The sequence below is a fragment of the Filicampus tigris genome, chromosome 18 (genome assembly GCF_054856515.1).
Source record: "Filicampus tigris isolate MCC_2025a chromosome 18, RoL_Ftig_1.0, whole genome shotgun sequence".
In the NCBI taxonomy this organism is placed as follows: Eukaryota; Metazoa; Chordata; class Actinopteri; order Syngnathiformes; family Syngnathidae; genus Filicampus; species Filicampus tigris.
In genome coordinates this window covers 12,461,881-12,483,113 of record NC_141234.1, presented here as the reverse complement: position 1 = coordinate 12,483,113, position 21,233 = coordinate 12,461,881, and the positions used below count along the sequence as shown (strand labels likewise).

The 21,233-nt window shown below is 40.3% G+C and overlaps 2 protein-coding genes across 4 annotated transcripts; both read right to left on the bottom strand.

Moving 5' to 3' along the window:
• Nucleotides 1-26: 26 nt before the first annotated feature.
• On the bottom strand, nt 27-2,232 carry LOC147132588 (cortexin domain-containing 1 protein). The gene is made up of 2 exons (XM_086015178.1): nt 2,088-2,232; nt 27-551 (listed from the first exon to the last, which is right to left on the bottom strand). Exon 2 carries the CDS (start codon nt 485-487, stop codon nt 305-307), a length of 183 nt encoding a protein of 60 aa, XP_085871304.1. The 5' UTR covers nt 488-551; nt 2,088-2,232; the 3' UTR covers nt 27-304.
• Nucleotides 2,233-4,186: 1,954 nt separating this feature from the next.
• On the bottom strand, nt 4,187-21,233 carry cers2a (ceramide synthase 2a). 3 transcript variants are annotated; one of them, XM_086014930.1, is made up of 11 exons: nt 20,796-21,233; nt 14,062-14,232; nt 13,875-13,992; nt 13,168-13,286; nt 11,366-11,423; nt 11,177-11,227; nt 10,958-11,050; nt 7,867-7,995; nt 7,227-7,333; nt 6,490-6,643; nt 4,187-5,580 (listed from the first exon to the last, which is right to left on the bottom strand). In XM_086014930.1, exons 2-11 carry the CDS (start codon nt 14,229-14,231, stop codon nt 5,434-5,436), a joined length of 1,146 nt encoding a protein of 381 aa, XP_085871056.1. In that variant the 5' UTR covers nt 14,232; nt 20,796-21,233; the 3' UTR covers nt 4,187-5,433. The 3 variants fall into 3 exon arrangements, with proteins under 3 accessions (XP_085871056.1, XP_085871055.1, XP_085871057.1); XM_086014929.1 differs by lacking the exon at nt 20,796-21,233 and adding an exon at nt 20,722-20,742; XM_086014931.1 differs by lacking the exon at nt 20,796-21,233 and adding an exon at nt 14,886-14,993.

Genomic DNA, 21,233 nt, shown 5'->3' with positions numbered 1-21,233 from the left:
AGTGACAAAATGGCCGCCCCCTGAGATGGCTAAAAATGGGTGGATTTTGCTGCTTAACTCATATTCCACAAACGCAAAATTAATCAGAATGCCGTGTTTCAATTAGCGGGCCTGCTGGGAACATGTTTGGGTTGATTTCCACTTTAAGGAAATCTTACTTTAGATGGTGCTCAACTGAAACTACTAAGCGCCATATATTTAATTCAAACACTAAAACACACATTGACGAGGAGTATTTTCAGGATTTTGCTTTTGTAGTTCATTTAGTGTGTAGTCCAAAGCGAATTGCCAATGTCTTCAGTCTTCAGGTAATCTGCTCCTCCTGATAGGTGGAAGTGGAGATGGAACCGTAGGGGTCGACCACCGTCTGGGCACAGCGAACCACCGTCACCAGCAGGAAGAAGCAAAGAAAGAAGAGGAAGAAGAGAGCAAAACCCAGATCCACATCCACCTCCAACGGGGGCGCAGGAAGTGTCCCGTGGTCCATGGGGCTGATGAAGCGGATTCCTCCCAGTGCCAGCTCAAATGTATGCTAAGGAGACACCGATGACCTCCGTGCCACAAAAGAGACAAAGATGAAGAATGTTAACGAGTGTTTTTTATGATGTGATGACATTTTTGTCTGTTGGTTAATCTTCAATGCCCCACTAACTTTCTCCTTTAGGTGAACTTTTCCACCCTCCGTTTCCATAAATTGTTCGTTTTGCCCCCGTGCTAAATCATTTTCACTATTACAGTATTTTAGCTGTGATATTTTATTTTACGGTGAAAAGCTTTCGATATAGAATTTCCACCGTTTGCTTGCGATGCCCAAAACCGCGAGGAGCTTTGTCCTAATATGGAAAAGTGGAGACTTTAATAAAAGTGTGGTGCTAGTACCAGTTGTGAGTGGTACTTGAAAGTTCAATTTAACTTTGTAGTATAATTTTCCTATAAAAGGGGTGGACATTTCTCACATAAAAGATGATTTGATGCGTATCTCAATAAATGAGGCACGAATACGATTCTAGAGTGATTCATTTGTGGAATAATTCTGTTTGATTCAGTAAGCTTACGATTTGTTTTGGTACAGCTGTAGCTTTTGTCATGTTTATTACTACATAACGTAAAAGCTATCCAAAGCCCAAATTATTGAATTAAATTCAAGGAAACAACAAATCATCAACAATATGAAGCCAATTTACAGAGGTGGGCATTTTACAAAATTTTGCTAGTCAGTCATTCGTCAGTCCTTTATTTTTCGTGGCGAACTGAATCGTAATCGTCGGTCGCTCCAAAAAATGTCAGAAAAACGGGCGTCCGCCAGTGACGAATCATGTTAGTGACAATTGCACCGATGAAAACCCACGTCCGTCATTCATCAGCCCATTATTTTTAAAAGGTGTCCCGTCACTCATCAATCGTCAGCAAAACGAGGGTCCGTCAGTCTGACGGAATGCCCACCTCTGCCGATTTATATTCATTTATACCTGATGTATATTCAAGTATGTAACGATTTGATTAGGTTAAATGAATCACACCAGATTTTCCGATTCAAATCTTTTTTTTTTTTTTTGTTACAAACAGGGACGTAACTGGGCTCAAAATTCAATCCGGAAATTTGCGATGGAGATGCCCCCCCGGTGTATGCAATCGAAAGCCGAACATTTTTTTGTTTCTCCTGCCCAGGTCCCGAATACTAACCAATGAGCGTTGACAGTGAGCTTAGATCTTATCATTTTTCTAATCTAGTTTGGCAGCTTGACACACTCTAGCAGTCGTCCGTCAACCGTAACCCCTCTGCTCGTGACCATCTCCACTGATGTTGCCGCAGCTAATAACAATAATCGAGATAGCTAATATGATAGCTAGAAAACAGACGAAGAGAGATAAAGAGGTAGCGATAGAGATGACTAAATGTATGGAGAGCTACAGTTATCGACACGATATATTTTTCAGTTCACCATTTTCTACAGCATTACTTTACATATAATTTCACTGCATTTATATTTTGAAGGATACATTCACACGTTCATTTTGGTATTCAGGAAGCACCAAAACAAAAACAAAAACAAAAAAAGACATGCATGAAAAGACATCTAACTTACCACGTGTCTCGGCATGTGTCCATACTTTTGAAAAGATTCACATGCTTGCGTTGGGTCTCTCGCCTTTTTACGCTTACCGTCTTCCCCTCAAGATCATGACGCGGGAAAACGAGCAGGCCCGAAGCTTGCTCGCACACACCTTGGGGAACATTACACTGTACTGAGAGAACATGGTGCATGTGTGAACAGATTTATGTCCCTACAACTTGAGGGATATTGGGTACTCGCGCTCCTGCAACATTCATGGCGAGCGCTCACATCTTGCGGCCTCCTCTGGACCCGTAAACCCTTATTAATACGTGAGTGGGAATTCGATACGTCGACAGCGCGCAAGTGAATCAAGAGCCCCGCACACTTTTGTTCTCCTGTCAAAAGGAGGCTTGTCCGTTAGACTTCACACTGAGGGGACGCCGAGTTTATGTGTTACATAAGAGGAACTAGGTACCACAGATTTGCCAGGAGTAAAGATAATACGGACGGAAGAAACAAGAGATGCAATCCCAATTGACGTGGTGGAGTCAGCGGGGTAGAAACTGACTCCGCGACATTAAAATGAACAGCCTTGATGACCATGCGTGTAAAGTGATCGGCCATTGTGGGCAATCAGCCTAGAAGGCATTTTAGGTTGCGTGCCAAAACAAGAGAGGCGGGAGGAAATTAAAACTGGTTGTTGGTTTTCGAAGAATAAACATGCTCAACTTTCTCGAACTTTTTATTTTGAGTTTTTTCCCCACAGCTGTCAATTTCTGGACAGTCAATCAGTTCAAGTCCACTGAATAGTTGGAAATTTCACGGTAAGTGGTGAACTGTCTGTCCAAAAAAAAAAAAAAAAACAGGTAAGGTTACGCAAAACTGAGGAACAATGGAAATTTGAGAATTTTATAAAAAGGCACTTTCCAATCTTAAATCCCATCGAGCTGGTTTGGGATTCACTGGAGGGAAGAGTGACAGCAAAGCAACCTAATGAGACATTAATCGAAAATGCAAAACAATTGGTGTGTTCTGCTAGTTTTAAATAGCCTGCTTGTTCTACCACTCGTAATTAACATGCTAGATACTGAGTGAAATTGTATATCACAACTTACAAGTAGTACTTAGTACCACAGTTTTGTGAGCAAGGACTGATGGATCTTTATTAGGGATGGACTGATTATCGGCACCGATATTTGGCTTTTTGACGAATATCGGCATCGGCCGTTTTTAAAACTCTGTTGGCTGATGATGAATCAATTTAAAACTGTGGAAATCAAAACAGAGATATGTGAAAGTTGACCATTTCTGTCATTTTGAAATTTTCATTAACAGTAGAAAACTTGTATTGTCAAACATTTCTATAAAAAAAAATAAATAAATAAAATAAAAAAATCAACATCATACAAACCTGAAACATTGTTCAATAAACATGCTAAAAGACGTTGCAACAAAGTTAAGAGTAAATTTTTCTTTAGATTTTGATGCTGATGATATCGGCTCCAAATATCGGTTATCGGCCTCCTTGACGACTCATAATCGGTATTGGCCCTGAAAAAAAGCATATCGGTCTATCTCTAATATTTATATTTGTACATAGTGAAGGAAATATTTGATCCACTGCTGCGTGTACACATTTTCTCACTTTTTCATATACACAAGGGCTGCACCTAACACTTTTTTAATACTCGATTTGTGTCCATTACTTTTTTCAATTATCCCCCCCCCCCCAAAAAAAAGAAATACACTGAACTCCCGCCCTGCTGCAAACGGTGAAAATTAGCAAGTAACTGACATTGAACGGGTAGCCTAAACTATACATACCGCAGGATGGTGTGAAATGACTACTTTTGTCCAAATGAAGCTCAAGAACTTCAAATTGTTTCCTTGACACCAAGATGCCACCAGATGGTGCTAAACGTATTGCTTTTGCCTGAGCACAAAGAAACAACAGGAGTTTTTCAATGAATAATGAAGAATATGTATGCATTCTTGCTTCTGCTATAAATAAAAACGGACATTTTTTTTTTTAACCTTTTTGTAACCGTGACAGTATTATGGCTTGGAGCATTGAGAGGCCCAGCCCGAAGACATATCAAGACTGAAATCCCAATAAAACAGTAAAAGAATCATTTTCCACATTTTTTTTATCATCATTATGATATTACACATCAGCAACACATAACACAGACTATAAAACACTTTTTTTTTTTTTTTTTTTTTTTTAGAGGCAAAGCTGTTTGGAAAGAGCAGGTTGACATGTTGGGGCACAAAGATGGCGTTTAGTAACAACTCACAGTCCAAATGATAAAGGCACTTGTAAACCACACTTTGGTGACGGGTTCCTTTATACACCTCTTCATCAGATTCAACAAATGAAAGTCTTTTTGTTAACATTGAACCAAAACACTGACAAAAAAAAAAAGAGAAAACGCAAATCAGGACCCAAACCTCTGGCGAAAATGAATCAGATTGGGATCCAAATGTACATACGGTCTGACTACGTTTAAATGGCTCCATAAAGTGCATCTTTGGTTACGGAAAACACTGAAAATATATTTTGCTGACTCCGTTCCAGCCCATAAAGAAGGAACACCTTATTTAGGTTTGGGTTATCCTCTACTGTCTTTTCTCATTTAAACAGGACTGGAAACAACTAAAACATAAAGCAAATAAAATCACAAAACTAAAAATATAATTAGCATGAACACAAATAAACGTTAAAATGATATTGGACTGCGCGCGCATGTTTTGTTGCCGAAAAGGCAAAGCAACTACAACTTGCTTCCATAAAGGCGCAATTCGACCTTGGCAGCTCACGTTCGCAAACGGTTAATATTCTTATTTGCCATTCAGTACTTTGCTTTGCACATTATTGCAACAAACTTACAACTACGTGTCAGTAAATTGACTTAAATCAGGAAATGGTCCAAACTAAGAACTGCCTTCTTTGTCCCATTGGCTTGAGTGAAATTAGTCAGGTTGAAAGGCAATACTACGAAGAGGAGTGTTAACCGACGCTGTGCAGGAAGACAAGGAGGGCCCGTCTGCACCTCAGCGACAAAAAGAACAAAACACTTCCAGTAAGAAGCCGTGAAGCTACAAACAGTGTGGCAACAACTAAATGTGGTGAAGTGGAGAAAAAAAAAAAAAAGGGAGAACAACAGACATCAGCACCAAAGGCACATAATCACGGTCTCGATTGTTCCTTGGTCAATTTCCAGTGTTGAGAATGGGGACTTATTTAATCATGTGGATATCGTGTAAGAAATGTTGTGTTGTCTCTCTGCATGCCACACTCCGATTCTTTGGATTTCAAGCGAGGGACGCACGCAAGGGTCCGGCTTCCCCACCTTGCAGTGCTTTCAGTGTCCACTCAGTCCATCTTTGGGCGGTTGTTGTTGAGCGGGGCGTGGCCGTTGTGAACGTGACCGTTCTTCAACGTTCGATTCCGCTCGCCGCTGCCGTCTTCGTCTTCGGACTCGGTCTCTTCTTTGTCGCTCCGCTCATCCTCAACGATGTCCTGCGGAGAAAATCACAACCGAATCGGAAGGTGTGTGTGACGTGTCTGTTCTTCTGCCCTCACTGAGCGTGCTTTTAAGCAGTTTCGTGACACAAAAATGGTGGCAGTCAATTGATGCACTAATCGAACATTAGCATCGAGTTCCGGGAGTGACATTCCTTCAAATAATGAATGATGGACACGCAACTGCTGAAGGACACAAAGGCATATATTCTTCCTAACCTGTGATAAATGATATCAATATGGTTCAATCGTGACTTTCTTCTTCTCTTATCTTATTGTAACTCCATGTGTACCCCTAAAACAGGTGTCGAACTTGTTTTTGTCACGGGCCGCATCAGTTATGGTTTCCTTCGGACGGCCATTATATACACAACAAATTGACGAATAGCTAGTTTTGAAATCAGAGGCCAATAAAAACTTGTTTTTTTTTTTTTAAATACTGCATTCATTTTAGAAGGACAACTGGTAACAAACATGCTTGCAATATCTCAACATACTTAAAAGTGAAGGAAATTTGCAATTTTGGTATTTTAGCAGGAAACATCGTCAATGCACATAATTTGCTTTGGCGGGCGACATGAAAGGATATGGCGGGCCGGATGTGGCCCCCGGACCGTGAGTTTGACACCTGTGCCCTAAAATGTCAAGGCAGCGGGAACCAATTTTTCTTTCCTGTTCTTTATTGCTTCTATTTTAATATATTATCATTTTTCTTGTTACCAATTTATTTTCTGATTGCTCTTTCCAGTTATATTTAAATACGTTTTAAAATCGTTGAATAATCGTGTTTATAATCGTGATTTCAATATCAACCAACATAATCCCGATTATTATTATTTCCCCCCCCCCCCCCCCCCCATAATCGCCCAACCCTACTTATGGCATGTAAACAGCGGTGCTTCTTACGTTGCCGGGGAGGAACTTGATGACCATGCGCACTATGAGCGCCGCCCAGAAGATGTGCAGAGCCAGCAGCAACAACAGCAGACCGTTGAAGAAGTAAAAGCCGAAGAAGGGCTTGTAGATGGTCAGGGGGTACACCAACGTCGCGTGTATGATGCTGCGCACAAGAACAAGAGCGCGCAGTCACAACCGCCCACACTCGCCATCAAAAGGCCATTGAGACACGCCAGGATGCTGGATAATGTGCCTGTTGTTATGATGGAAATTGTTCCGCTGAATGCACACAACTAAAGTGCACGCTGCAGAAATGAGCCTTTTTTTTTTCATTTTTCAATCCGTTTTTGCACGTAACTGCAAGGTATTTAAATTCATCAGTTGGCGCTTTTTTGGGCTTGTAATTGCACTTGAAAATTCCAAAGTACTGTCAAATGTTCTGCCCGTAAGTGATATCTTGGGTGCTGTAAGCGTTAATGGACCCCAAAAAGAAGTTATTATATTCATTAGGCATTTTTTTTTTTTTTTTTAAATAATCACACGATGATGAATCTTCCTGCCAAATATGGGTATTGGCATCGACCTCAAAAAAATCCATTAGCAGCACAATCGCTACAGAAAATGGATGGATGTAAATATGTACACAGACTGCTTTAACCAATCTACTGTCCTTTCGCAAGACGGACAAAGTCAGTAGTTTTTATCATAACCTTGTTTGTGGTTGATAAAAGCGAGACGATGTTTACCAGAAGGGGAAAATGACGAGGCGGGTGATGATGAAAACAACGGCGAAGACAACGAAGATGAAGTTGCACGTCCTCTTCCAACCCGCATAGTTGAACATCTTGGCTGACTGAGAAGATAGGGAGACGCATCACATGGCGGGGCAGACATAACACAAAATAAGAGACGAATTGTCCGGTTGATTTTTCTTTTGGGCAATGCGACAGCTTCTGGCCGAAAATGTCATGAAAAATAATCAACACTCTTGACCTCTTATTAGCTCCACTTAAATATTACACACCGATGTCCAATTTGGGATTTTTAACTCATTCACTGCCAAAAAACGTTTTTATGTCTTTTCACAGTCCAGCCATTCAATTCCAGGAACTTATTTAGATTTTTTTTAAACGTTAGGGTAAAAGAGGGTCTGAAAAGGTCTGGCAGTTAATGAGTTGAAAATATTCACGTAAAAATTTTAACAATAAAAAAAATGGAGCTGTTTTTCCACAGGACGATATAAGACATTAAATTGATGCAAACCACATAGCGAGGTGAAGAGTGATAGTTTATAGAAATCTTTATAGAGATCTTTTGAGCCATTAAATTAACTGAAAACCAAAAATGCTGACGTGAACTCTCATGAGTGAGCGCAAGGTGTAATACCTCCATGAGATAGTCAGAGGCATCATGCGCTAACATGATCAAAGTTCCTCCCCTGATGTAGTTGACCAGCCAGGAGAATCCAACAAGCACAATGGTGGCAATATGGTGAACTAATTGTTCTTTAAAATCCTGCAAAGAAACAAGAGAAAGCAAGAAGAAAAAAAAAAAGTTAATTGTACTGCGCTTGGTGACTTATTGGTCAAACTGTAAAGATCAGTCACTGATGGGCAGCTCGCTCATGTTCTGCTTTTGAAAATGATTAACTGCCACTTTTCGGCCTTATCGTGGATCGGACAGCAGTGCGGAACACCAGCAAATCGACATGAAATGGGGGAAAATGTAGGGCTGCGCCGACGATTCGATATCGATATGTATCGCGAAAGACACGTGATCAAGACCAACAGAAAATAAAACGTTCGACAGAAAAAAAGAAAAAGAAAAACAAATCCGATTTCAGCATGGTGCGTGATGCAGGCAGCGCGCTTCCCCCTCCAAACATGAAGAAGAAGTGTTTAAACCAAAAGGGGGAAGAAGCGTTTAAACCAACAAGAAGAAGCTGTTAACTCAATTGAGCACGCTCGCGGTGCGCTATGCTCGCGGGCAGCGAGCGAGCGCCGTAACTTTGCTCAAAGAAATGACCACTCGACTCAGTACAACTCTTACAATTAAATTATATTATGCATGATAACCCTATTAAAAACCAGCGGATGGAGCCATGGTGTACAAGTAGAGGAGTTCTTTGTCTTTGACATGCTAGCAGTAGTTAGCCTTATCCGACATCGGCATCGCACAAGGTAAAATCGAGCAAGTCAAATATGAATGGACTACGGCAATAATGAGTCCGCTAAAAAGATAAAGTAGTCCTAAGACGATTGGTCAACGATGACGTATTCGTTCACTTACATTGGATGAACATTGAATGAAGGCTAATATATGTGTCAACAACTGCTTTGGGGTAGACCTTAGGCAAATAAGCATTTACAATGCACTGATGGAGGTCAAACTGCACATTGCACTACATAGCGATGTACAAAAAAAGCAGTTAACTGTTATTTAAAGAAAAGGTTCGAAACAAAATCAATAATTATCAATATTGACTGATATGAAATACTTAGATAGTGACAGTTTCTCAAACATTTCTCAGCCCTTCCAAGCTCATTATCTTTAAAATGGAATTTATTTCACCCTTTCATAGTTACATTGACCTCTTATTAAAGGTTAAGTATTATGTTAAAATAAAATAACCTAAATAAATTTTTCCTCGGGTCATTATTTTCAATCGTTTAAAAAAAAAAGAAAGAAAATAAATTCAATATATATCGATATCCACCAATATGAAACACTTATTTCGTGATATACTTTTCAGTCATATCACCCAGCTCTAGGAAAATGTCAATTGACCCAATAGTTGTCGATCCTGTTTCAACACAATGGCATCCCGCAAAACCACAGAGACAGTTAAGTTGAAATCACGTGTGACAAAATCGCATCCGTATCAGTGATGTCACTTTTGAGCGAGTGCAGTAAAATCACGTGACAAACGCTCAAAGACAAATTCTCAACATGCCGAGGCTGTCAGTGTCTGAGCACAACGCCCGGTGATGTCACTCGTTAATTACAGCTCAATACAAATGGAGCCTTTCAAAACTGAAAGCCCTTTCTTTCTTTTTCTCACATTATCTGCCTCATCCATTTGTTATCAATTTTCCTTCTGCAGCCACGTCCAAGGAAGTTTGTTTCCAGTCCCGTGGATCTTACATTTCTGACTATGTCCACCTGCAATTACGGGAACATCAAGCTGGAGATCTTAAAGCCTTCACCTTCAATGTGCTTGTGTATAATTTTCTTATCTCCTGAGAAAACTTTCTCTTCCTCTGACGCATGTTGTGGTACACGCCACTTAAAAGTTTGAAGACCCCTGTGGTGCAAATAAGAGGACACACCTTGGTTGACTATGTCTACATCATTTTCAATCTGTTCTAGTGGTACCATCAAGTTTTAAAAAAAAAAAATAATTCTGTTGAACCACAATTCAAAAGCAATGTCTGTTTTTCATTGGTTCATTTTCCTTACATTTTTATTTTTGTCAGATTCAGGTCATTTCTTTGACCACTGTCGTTTTATGTGCATTAACAAAGGGGGACCAACACTTTTGTCCACTCATTTATTAAGCGGATGCCCTCAAATAATATCGAATCCCGCTACTTTTAACTCATTCACTGCCAGTGACATAATTATTTGCCTTTTCACAGTCCAGCCATTCAATCCCAGGAATTTATTTCTATTTTTTCCATTTTTTTTTTTTTCCCAATTGGTAGTGTCAAAGATGGTCTGAAAACGTCTGGCAGAGAATGACTTAATGCGAATCACCGTATCACCTGTTAAAAGACAAATAAACAGCCACTGAAAACTACTGCAGTAAATGTCTGAAAGCATTAAAATAAATTAATTAATTAAAAAAAAAAAAAAAGAGGAAACCAAGCAACTGGTGACATCCATGTCATTGCCAGCAAGTTTTAGAAATGAACACACACATTTATTTTATTTGTCCAATTACTTTTGAACCACAGAAAGGATCCTCATAGTTTCATGCCATCTTTTTGTTGCACCCACGGAATTAAAGCTAAAGTCTGCACTTCAACTGGACCTGAATGGTTTCATGTAAAATACACTGTGTAAAATACAACAGTGTGTAATCATGTTTTTAAAGCCCATTTACGCTCATTAATGTAGTAATGAGGCACTCCGAGGTAGCGCTCTTGGGTAATGCAACAATTGTTGTCGCCGACGACCCGCCCATTTGCTTTGAGCGGTTCTGTCCTGTATGCAAAAATGGCAATGGCTGTCTGCGCCACAGGACGCTTTCCAGCCACGCTGGCTCCAGTCACACATTAACCCACGGGGCGCCTCGTGAGAGAAACACATCAGCAGCCAAGTGTGTCCTCTCATGACTCGAATCGGCTGATGCGGCGCAGAAAAGACTTTGTGGAACAGGAAATTCGTTTGGCATTCTCACAGTCAACACTGTGCAAATGCGAGCTCAAACTCCCTGGTTGTTATGTTCAGTTTCGGAGACCGTCCGCGTGCCTACCTTCCGCTTGATATCAGACGCGACGCTCACAAGCAGGGAAACATAGAAGCCCAGTTCAATCATGTAGTACCAGTACTGAGATGGCAGGAGTGGCTAGGACAAAAGACAAACAGTCATGTTCCGGATGCCAGAAACATCATCTCATAAAAACACAGGCAATTCAAGAGTTGACACCAATCGAGTAAGAAAGTAGCCCAACTACCCCAAGCCTTAGCATACCATCTTTGGGAAGTTGTCCCACATCCTCTTCATATTATAGAACCATGGTTTCTGAGAGGGGAGAGACAACTGTTAGGATCCAGCCAGGACATTTGTGGGCAAGTGTATCCATTAGGTTCCACTTGAGTGACGATCAATATACGTGTTGCCATGACGACAGTTTCTCCAAAAGGATAACTTTAGACTCACATCAATAAGGGTTGCCAGGCCAGCAAAGAAAGCAAAAAGGTAAAAGGTAAATCTCCAACTGGAAGAGAAAGTAGTTGTCACACCACACATTTTATACATTGAGGCAAAAATTCATTCTTAGCACTTAAAGCGGAAGTCAACGCAAACATATTTTTTTCAAAAATAGGTTCTATGAAAGCCCACTAGTTGAAACAGGGCAATCTGATAAATATTGCGTTTGTGGAATGAGTGTTCTCCACTCGTTTTTAGCCATCTCGGGGGGCGGCCATTTTGTCTTCTGTCGACTGAAAATGAGATCGGAACTGCTCACAATGACCAATCGCGGCTCAGATACAGAAAATAGGTCTGCCGTGATTGGTCGTTGTGAGCAGTTGTGATGTCATTTTCAGTCGACAGAACACAAAATGGCCGCCCCCAGAGATGGCTAAAAATGAGTGGATTTTAAGAATAAGAATGCCTTTATTGATCCCGCATATTCCACAAACGCAAAATTAATCAGAATGCCGTGTTTCAACTAGTGGGCCTGCTGCGAACATATTCTTGAAAAAAATATGTTTGCGTTGACTTCCGCTTTAAGTGAAACACTATCTTACTCCTCGCCTCGACTTACCTCTAATAACTTCCTTCTACTTTACGTCAGAAGGAAAACGTGTCAGACTGGCAAAGCCCAACATTGTCTCTGGGCCAATGGAAAGCACCAAAAAGGATGAATTGCTTTCAGACTGCTAAAAACATTTGTGTTGGTTTCAAGAGGGTTGGGTGCATTGTGAGCTGGGTGGCGGCTGAAGGTGGGCACCAATTTCCGACTACAGAAGCTGCCTCAAGGTTCGTGGAATGAGGTTTCCGACTAGATGTATATCGATATAGTCGGCCACTGTTGATGTGTTGGCCCCGACAGTGATGGAAGATGCCAGTCCGAAGTTGTAACATTCTTAACGTAAGGTCATATAGGCTAGGTTCACACCGCAGGAAAACGCGACCCAGATCCGATTTTTTTGCCCATATGCGACCTGTATCAGATTTTTTTTATGACAGTATGAACGGCAATTCCGATTTTTTTCAAATGCGACCTGGGTCGCTTTCATATGTAGTCCTAGATCGAATACGTATCCGATCAATTCCAATACGTCCGCGGTCTGAACGGCCAGGTCGCATATATCCGACATTGTCATCATCCGGACTCGCGCAGGCAGAGGCAACCTGCTGGCAGCAGGGGATCGAACCTACAAAGTTGTTTTGAGTAATACTATTGACTATGGGTTACTTTAATTGAATCCACCTTGAAACATGAAGCATAAAGTGTACATTTATGGCGATCGTAATTCAGCCACGCGGCTCAGATGGATTCCTTTTTTTCTACGCACGGTTAAGAGGTGACGTCGTCGTTAGTGACGTCGCCATGAAATGAGATATCAAAGCCTCGTCACATCATTTCCCCCAAACACTGTATTCATTTCTGCCTCCTACCTAATCGCTTGGCTGTATAAATGCCCCGACACGCTGGACCACATTTACTTCCGCAAACACAACGTCGGGTGTGTTTGACGAATCATGTGTTCATACAGCAGACAAGACCCAGGTCGCATTTATAATGTAATATGAACGCTTACACAAAAAAATCAGATTTTTTTTTTTTTCAAAAAATCCGAATTGAGCATTAATTAAGACGTGCGGTGTGAACCTAGCCATAGAGACATAAAACCACTGGGGAAATGACACTCAAATGTCTGTTGAAGTGTAATGGATAAAACAGAAATATGGAAGTTTTTGCTTTACATGACACAGGAGAAGATTCTAGGTACCTGGCTTCCTGAAACTTTTTGATCTTGCTGGGGCGGTCCTGGTTCCGCCGTTGCTTGAACCATCGTTGGACCTGTCGCACCGAGTAGTCTGTCTGTTTGCTTAACTTTTCGAAGGAGCTCTGAAAACAAGGGTTTAGACACTATGTCAACATCACTTGGTGGTTGTGTTGTTGCCTAATAACACAACAGTATCTAGTAGGGGTGGGAGATATTAAAAAAATAATAATAATTAAAAAAAACTAACAATAATTTACGATATTCTACAAAAAAACAAATACTGTAAATGTGCACTTGATTCACAGAACAAATATGGATAGACAGCGTCTTTAAATGTCTTTATACATCTGCAAAAACATTGTACAACGATATTCTACAACTAATTTTAACAAGGAAGAACTCCAAATTATGTTCAGGCTATATATTGATTTTTGTGAATATTTATGTCACTTAAATGTCTCCTATTACTCCCTAATGACAGATATCATCATAATTTGAGCTGCAGTAAGCGCCGGTCCACCCACCGACAACTACTACAGCTATCGGAATGAGAAATGGTATTTTCAATAGATTTGTGGTGAACATTTCTTGACAATTTATTTCATCCAGTTTCACCAGCTGAGAATGTAAAATTGCACACGGTGAAAGCAACCTTGACGATAATATCGAGTGGGATATATATGGCCCACTCCTAGTACGTAGCCGTTTACCTGTGTGGGATGCTTCGATATGCTGCAAAAGTGGGCCTCCAGTAAGGGATTCAATTGAGGACTAACGCGTTTTTTGTCCCTCACTCCCAGCAGAGATGCCAGAGGAATTGCTACCCACCTGAAAAGTCAAACGCAAACTTGTCAGAAAAGATTAGCGGGCAAACGGTGACCAGCGACCACGACTTACCTTTCAAATATCGGTCTGATGACCAGGAAACCGATAGCAATAGGGATGAAAGCCCAAAGGTCCGGTAACTGAGGTAGGACCACATCGGGGTCCTTGAGGTCGGCCCAACCAAAGCCTTCAGGAAACCAAATCCAGTCTGCCCATAGATGCTCACTTAGCCAAGACAACATCCTGGAGATTTAAGAAGACAAAATGTTGCATTGTAAAGAACCCTTCCTTGACTCTTATCCAACCCGCAAGGTATGCTGTGACAGGATTGTTATTATCCTGATTGACTGGAGGGCAATAATTAAAGTATCCATCTGACACTGGCATGTGTAAATATGCTCCTTCCTCTTCCTCAAACAAACCGAAAGGTCTCGCAATAAAAATTGTGAATGTGATTGTGAATTCGTCAAACATTTATTCTCAGAATGAAGGAAATGTAAATAATGCATACATGAGTCAAGCTGTAGAATCCACCTGCTTTTGTCCAGCTCAGGGGGCAGCCATTTTATCACTTTCTGACAACTGAAAATGACATCACAGCCGCTCGGGGGTTCAGGTAACAACCAATCACGGCTCAGATTCAGAAAACAGGTGAGCGGCGATTGGTTGGTGTCAGGTGTCAATGTCATTAACTGCCACTTGTGTGCAACGCGTCACATTTGACAACACTTGAATAGGAATCACATATTTTTCAATCCCGGTTTTCCCTCACGTTTGTATGTGGGTCAAAACTAATAATGAAATCAAATCTCCCCCAAGACAAATAATTGAAAACAAATTCCCCTAATCTAGATTATTTCTTCAAACAAAATGAAAAAATCTGGAGAAAACATTACCGCCTTGGTGGAGACAATCCAACAATTTTTGTGCATTCATTTAATTAACTATCTGCACTCTGCAGCTTGAATTGCGAACCAGTTGGACAGATACTGGCACTTGACAGACTGCACCCACGACGAAGCGCAGTGCATTCATCTACAATTGCTCTAGATGAAAGACAGTCTTTTTTTTTGTACTGAGTGCCTCTGATTCAAACAGGAACACCACATGGCCTTTAAAGACTGCCTCCAACATCATCTTTAAAAAAAAAATGTTTTAAAGACGCCCTTTGGTATGAGCATGGCGTCATGTGAGCCTGTAACCATTTCGTTCTCTGAAAAAAAAGTAACTCCCTGAACAAACTGCCGCCGGCATGCCACATGCACATTACTATAAAGTACCATGTGATATCTTTTGATTACGATTTACATACACTCACGAAACGAAATCCATTAGCATTGTTAACAGTGTTTTCAATTTATAAAATAACATTTCAAATGTAACTGTCATAATTTAAAATAGAAAAAGGACAAACATAATAGATACGTTGTCTACTATGCATGTATAGTTTTTTTTCCTAATATGCATATTAGTAGCACAGAGACCGACGGAATAGGTTTAATCCCCACGAAACACATGTAATATATTAAAAGAGGTCTCTATATTGTTCATGATTTTTTTTCAATCTTATCAGTTCAGTGCACAACAGACACGGATGTTAGTTCAAGTTTGTAGTTCAAGAGGTGGTGAGGTAAATTTTGAAGATAAAGCAAAGTCACAATTACACTAATTACGTATCATGTTCTATTACCAGGAAACTTTGCTAAATTTTTCTCCAGTACATTAATTAATTTTAATCATAATTCAAAAGTGAACAAAAAAAAAAAAATCACTAAAATACCTAAATATCATGAAAATGCATTCCGATTTATCAATTTGATGATAGATCCTCTTTAATTATTAACTAAATTAATTACAGTCTTGGTATCAGAGATCCTAGTATCTGCTTCGGATCCTAACAAAGTCTGGACTTTAAAACCCATTAAATGCCAGTTATAAAGTCACGATGACCCCTTGCCCGTTGACTCTTGCTAAATTTTTCTCCAGTATATGAATTAATTTTAATCATAATTCAAAAGTGAAAAAAAAAAAAAAAAAAAAAAAAATCACAAAAATACCTAAATATGAAAATGCATTCCGATTTATCAATTTGATGATAGATCCGCTTTAATTATTAATTAAATTAATGACAGTCGTGGTATCAGAGATCCTAGTATCCGATTCGGATCCTAACAAAGTCTGGACTTTAAAACCCATTAAATGCCAGTTATAAAGTCACGATGACCCCTTGCCCGTTGACTCTTGCTGTTCATCTCATTAAGTTAATCATCATGAGGATTTCATTGACCCCCCCCCCTCCCCACTGCATCCCATTTGTCATCGTCCAAATCAATAATCTGGGTCCATCGATGTGGTACAAGTGACCAAACAGGAGAGCGGATAAAGGTCCCTCTGCTGTTTAGATTTCAACATGTAAATGATTGCAGTGTTTTTATTCAGACCTGAGGGGAATTACGGGATCTGGGCGTACACACGGAACGTTTTCCTGTCGCGCTAAAGGAACAGTGAGGCAACCTTCGAGCCCAAGAAGCACACCGGACCCTTTGAACGCAAAAAGTCAATCTGTCAGGTTATCTTATCTAAACTAAAAAGCAAATGAAAGACCGTACACATGAAATGCAGTTATGTCCTCAGAACTCGTCATATTTCCTCATACTGGCACAATGACTTAAGAGTTTTTCCTTTTACAAGCTTCAGACGTTGTAGTAAATCAAGCTCGCTAGGAAGTTTTGGATAATTATAATACAAGCCGCACGAAAAAATGTTTTAGCAGAGACTTCCGTAAAGCTATCAAATGTATTTAAATGACCTGCCACTGTCACATTTTTTCTTTCTTTGGTTAAAACTCAAGCTCGGAATGGCCATCGAAATCTCAATTTGCTATTGACAATAAGAAAGAAGTCATAGTCCAACATATCCAATTTGAGCAAAATAGTAAATGGAGTGCTTAAAGCGGCAACGCAAACATTTTTTTTTCAAGAATATGTTTTATGCAAGCCCACTAGTTGAAACAGGGCATTCTGATAAATATTGTGTTTGTGGAAGAAGTGTTAATACACTCGTTTTTAGCCATCTCTGGGGGTGGCCATTTTGTCTTCTGTCATCCGAAAATGACATCACAACTGCTCACAACGACCAATCACGGCTCAGATTCAGAGAACAGGTCAGCCGCGATTGGTCCTTGTGAGCAGTTGTGATGTCATTTTCAGTCGACAGAAGACAAAATGGCCGCCCCCGGAGATGGCTAAAAACGAGTGCATTTTGCTACTTAGTTTATAATCCACAAATGCAAAATTAATCAGAATGCTGTGTTTCAACTAGTGGGCCTGCTGGGAACATATTCTTGAAAAAATTATGCTTGGGTTGACTTCCGCTTTCAAGTGTTTTACCAAGCCTCATATCCACTGAGTTCAAAACTACTGCATCAGAGCCACTAACGTGTTGTGGTAGCTGCTTTTAGCTCTGGAAAAGTTTCCCTTTTTAGTTTAAAATGGCTTACTTTTATGAGAATCTCTTGCTGTAACCGTGTCCAAAGATAGAACCCAAGGTTGTTTTTTGCACCCGTTGGTGCTGTAGATAAATTCCCGTTGGCTGTAACAAGCAGCGTGGTTTCTAGCTAGCTTTCCCAACGTACGCGCTGTAGAGTGTGTTAGAACTCTGGATGGGAAAGTCCACATTAAGTGCTAAGGACTGACACGCAAACAGGAGAATGAATATGTCATTAATCCCCATACATCTCACTGAGCAGCGAAAGTGTGCTAGTGTTAGCAAATGTAGCGAATGTTGATATTTTTGTTGTTGTTGTTAGGTTTCGGTCAAGGTCGCAAAGACATTCACCAACAGTTTTAACGGTCACACGCAGTTCTTGTCGCAATGAAACATCATTATGACCTTGAGCAAATCAACAAATCGGGCCATGGGCAAACACTCGCCAACCTTCGTCGCTCAGTGAGATATGGGCTTTAGGGGCAAGTTTTTTCAGTAGATAGGGGTTATCATTTTTTGATTCTTAAAATGTGACCTGAACAGTTCAAAAGTTTATGATGGTGACAGTTTAATCTGGAACAACTGATTTGAAAAATATTTTTCATTCATTTGTAATTTCAAATTTTGGGGCTGATATAGATGACAATGCTAGGTAGTTGAAAACATGATCTTATTATGATTCATGTGCTACTGGAAATTAAGGTCTTGTTCACTTCCAAAACCAACATCGTAGGTGACCTATGTATTTTTAGAACAGTTTTGAAAACAGTTCATTGTATTGTAGTGCTCTAAAATGCAGATCCTAACACTAAGTCCAGGTCCTGAACTGATTTTTGCCTTTATATACCACAACCATGGATTGGAATTTAGGCAATCAATAGGTGAGCTTTCCTAAAAATATGCCATTTGCAATTTAGGAATTAGAGTACATTAATATATTTTGTATACACTTGTTTTGAATAATTGGATGCAAATCATTTGTAACCAATGAATACTTGCATGGATTAAAGTCTGGACCCTATGGACTTCAAAATTCTAAGATTTGTCAGGCTTTCGCTGCAGTCGATTTGCTACTTTTTTGTGGGTCTTGACGCTGTCACTTTTCTTTTCAGTGTGTGAAAAGCATTCTCTATTGTCTTGAAATCACTCTTGTGGTTACAGCTACCTGTTGCAATGACATGCCAGTAACTTGTAGCAGTGGTTTGATTCTCACATTATAATTTAGCATTAGGATTGTGGACTTTCATTAGATGAAATGACATGGGTTGGTTGAGTCAATTTTACATTATACTTGAATTCGTTCACAAATAGTTTAATGCAAGCATGCTGTGCCTCTTATTTTGGAGGACTGCCAGAGTGAGTCTTTTTTCGTTTTGTCAAAGTGATGTTATAAGATTGCCTCCCATTTCATGACAGCAAGAGAGTGAGAATTTGCACTAAGAAATACTTTAAATGGGTTGTCATAAGTTTTCAGTGCATGCGAGGACTGAAAACTATTTTATAACATGTTTCTGTCACAGGTGGATCTGGAAAAGATCTCCATGATTTGGTTGACTGTAGTAGTACCACAACTTTTGACAGAGATGATGCAAAACATTACACCTCACGCAAATGAAGCAAACGATGCTCGCTGTGCAGAACCAGAAATGTCACAGCACACTCAAAAAATACTGATGTAAATCCCAAAGAAAATACAGTGACCTGCGAAAGTATTCGGAACCCTTCAACTTTTTGCCCTTTGGTACATTTCAGGCTTCAAACATAAAAGATTGGAAAATTGGATTTTTTTGTGAAGAATCAACACCAAGTAAGACATGTCAAATGGAACTAAATTCATACAATATATATATATTTTTTTTTTTGAGAAATAAAACACTGAAAAGTGGGGCGTGTAAAAATATTCGTCCCCTCTGAGTTGTTTGTAGAAGCACCTTTTGTGCAATCACAGCTGCAAGTATTCTGGGGTATGTCTATCAATTTTGCACATCTAGAGAGTGACATTTTTGCCCATTCTTTCTTGCCAAACAGCTCAAGCTTAGTAAGGTTAGAGAGAGAGTGTTTGTGAACAGCAGTTTTCACAGATTCTCAATTGGATTCGGGTCTGGACTTTGACTTGGCCATTCTAACACCTGACTATGTTTAGCTTTGAACCATTCCACTGTAGATTTTGCTTTATGTTTAGGATCACTGTCTTGTGGGGAGGTAAACTTCTTGCAGAGTGATAATGGGCCTCTTGGCTGCATCTCTGATCAGTGCTCTCCTTGTTTGAGCTGAAAGTTTATTGGGGCGGCCGAATCTTGGTAGGTTTGCTGTGGTGTCATACTAGTTCCATTTCAATATGACTGAACAGTGCTCCATGAGATGTTTAAAGCTTGCAAAATCTTTTTTTATAACCTAATGCTGCTTTAAACTATCCTGGACCTGCACGGTGTGTTCCTTGGTCTACATGATGCTATTTGCTATTTATTTGATATCTTTTTGTTTGAAGCCTGAAATGTACATAGCAAAAGGTCAAAAAGTTCAAGGGGCCGAATACGCTCGCAAGCCACAGTATTTGCTGAATTTGAACTTTACTACCAGTAATTGTATCTAATTATTTGTTAGAGATCAACCCGGTTGCAGCATCCTCCTCCTACTTCTGACTTTTAGTACGTAGTTGTAGTACTGTAGTAGTAGTTGCTGTGACAGTCACAGCATTCTACGCATTTTGCGTAAATGATTTGGGAGTGGTTCCGTCCAAAGCAACCAAGACAGACAATCGCGCACACACACACGACCGTGGCGCCGCGGGGTGTATCCCAGGACACTGCGGAACCAGACATTGAGAAATGACACGGCAATAAAACAAGTTGTCTGCCCTAAATGGCCATGTCAGGCGAAAAAGACGAGTAATTTTGAAGCGGTACGTCGCACTTTACGTTAAAAAATAAAACTTTTTGCGTAAACCGAATGAACGTAATGGACCAGTTTTCCAACCCCAACAAAATCGTTCTCGCCGCGGGGGCCATTAACTATAACCTAGAATTACTTTAGTGTACTTGCGTTATCGCGGTTCTCCTGAACAAACAGAAAAGACGACAAGCTTGGGCCTGTTAGCTAGCTCAACTTTGATGTTTAGCTCTTTTCCGCCTCTAGTTCGTTTGCAAGCTAACTGTCACGCGTGTTCTAACGCATCTTTTTAATAAAACTACACCACTGATCATTTCTAAAATTGCGAACATGCTCCAAAGGAACTCATGTCTTAACTTTAAAAGCGGAATCAGTGGCCAGGGAGAATTGGAGAAAGCGTCCATCGTGTAACGGTGCTGCCGCCAACTTACCTTCTCAGACTTTACTTTGTACGGCCAGGTTGTGCTGTCTCCCTAATGTTTGGCGGTGTCTGCAGCTGCTTCTCCGTCCTCTTACCCTGTTCAAGCGGAGTGAATTTCATGTACGCTTCCCCATTCGAGGCACTTGCGAACATTCAATGATTTGCCAACAGCCCGTTTCGCTCTTCAGCTCAGGTTCGTCTCATTCTCTGGGGAAATCTGTCGCACTTTTTACTCCACAGTAGTCTTCCTTTGAAGTGCGGATTTCAAGCCTATTAAAGTGAAAGAGGGACGATATGTTGACTTTCTGTGTAATATCACAGTGGCCACGGATACCTATCAAGTCGGACGCAAACGTGTGGACGTAGTCAATATTACGGTTGGTATTAGAATGTTTAAAGTGGGCCGGGGGGCGGGTAGCAGGCTGGTAAAAATGACGTGAGACTCGTA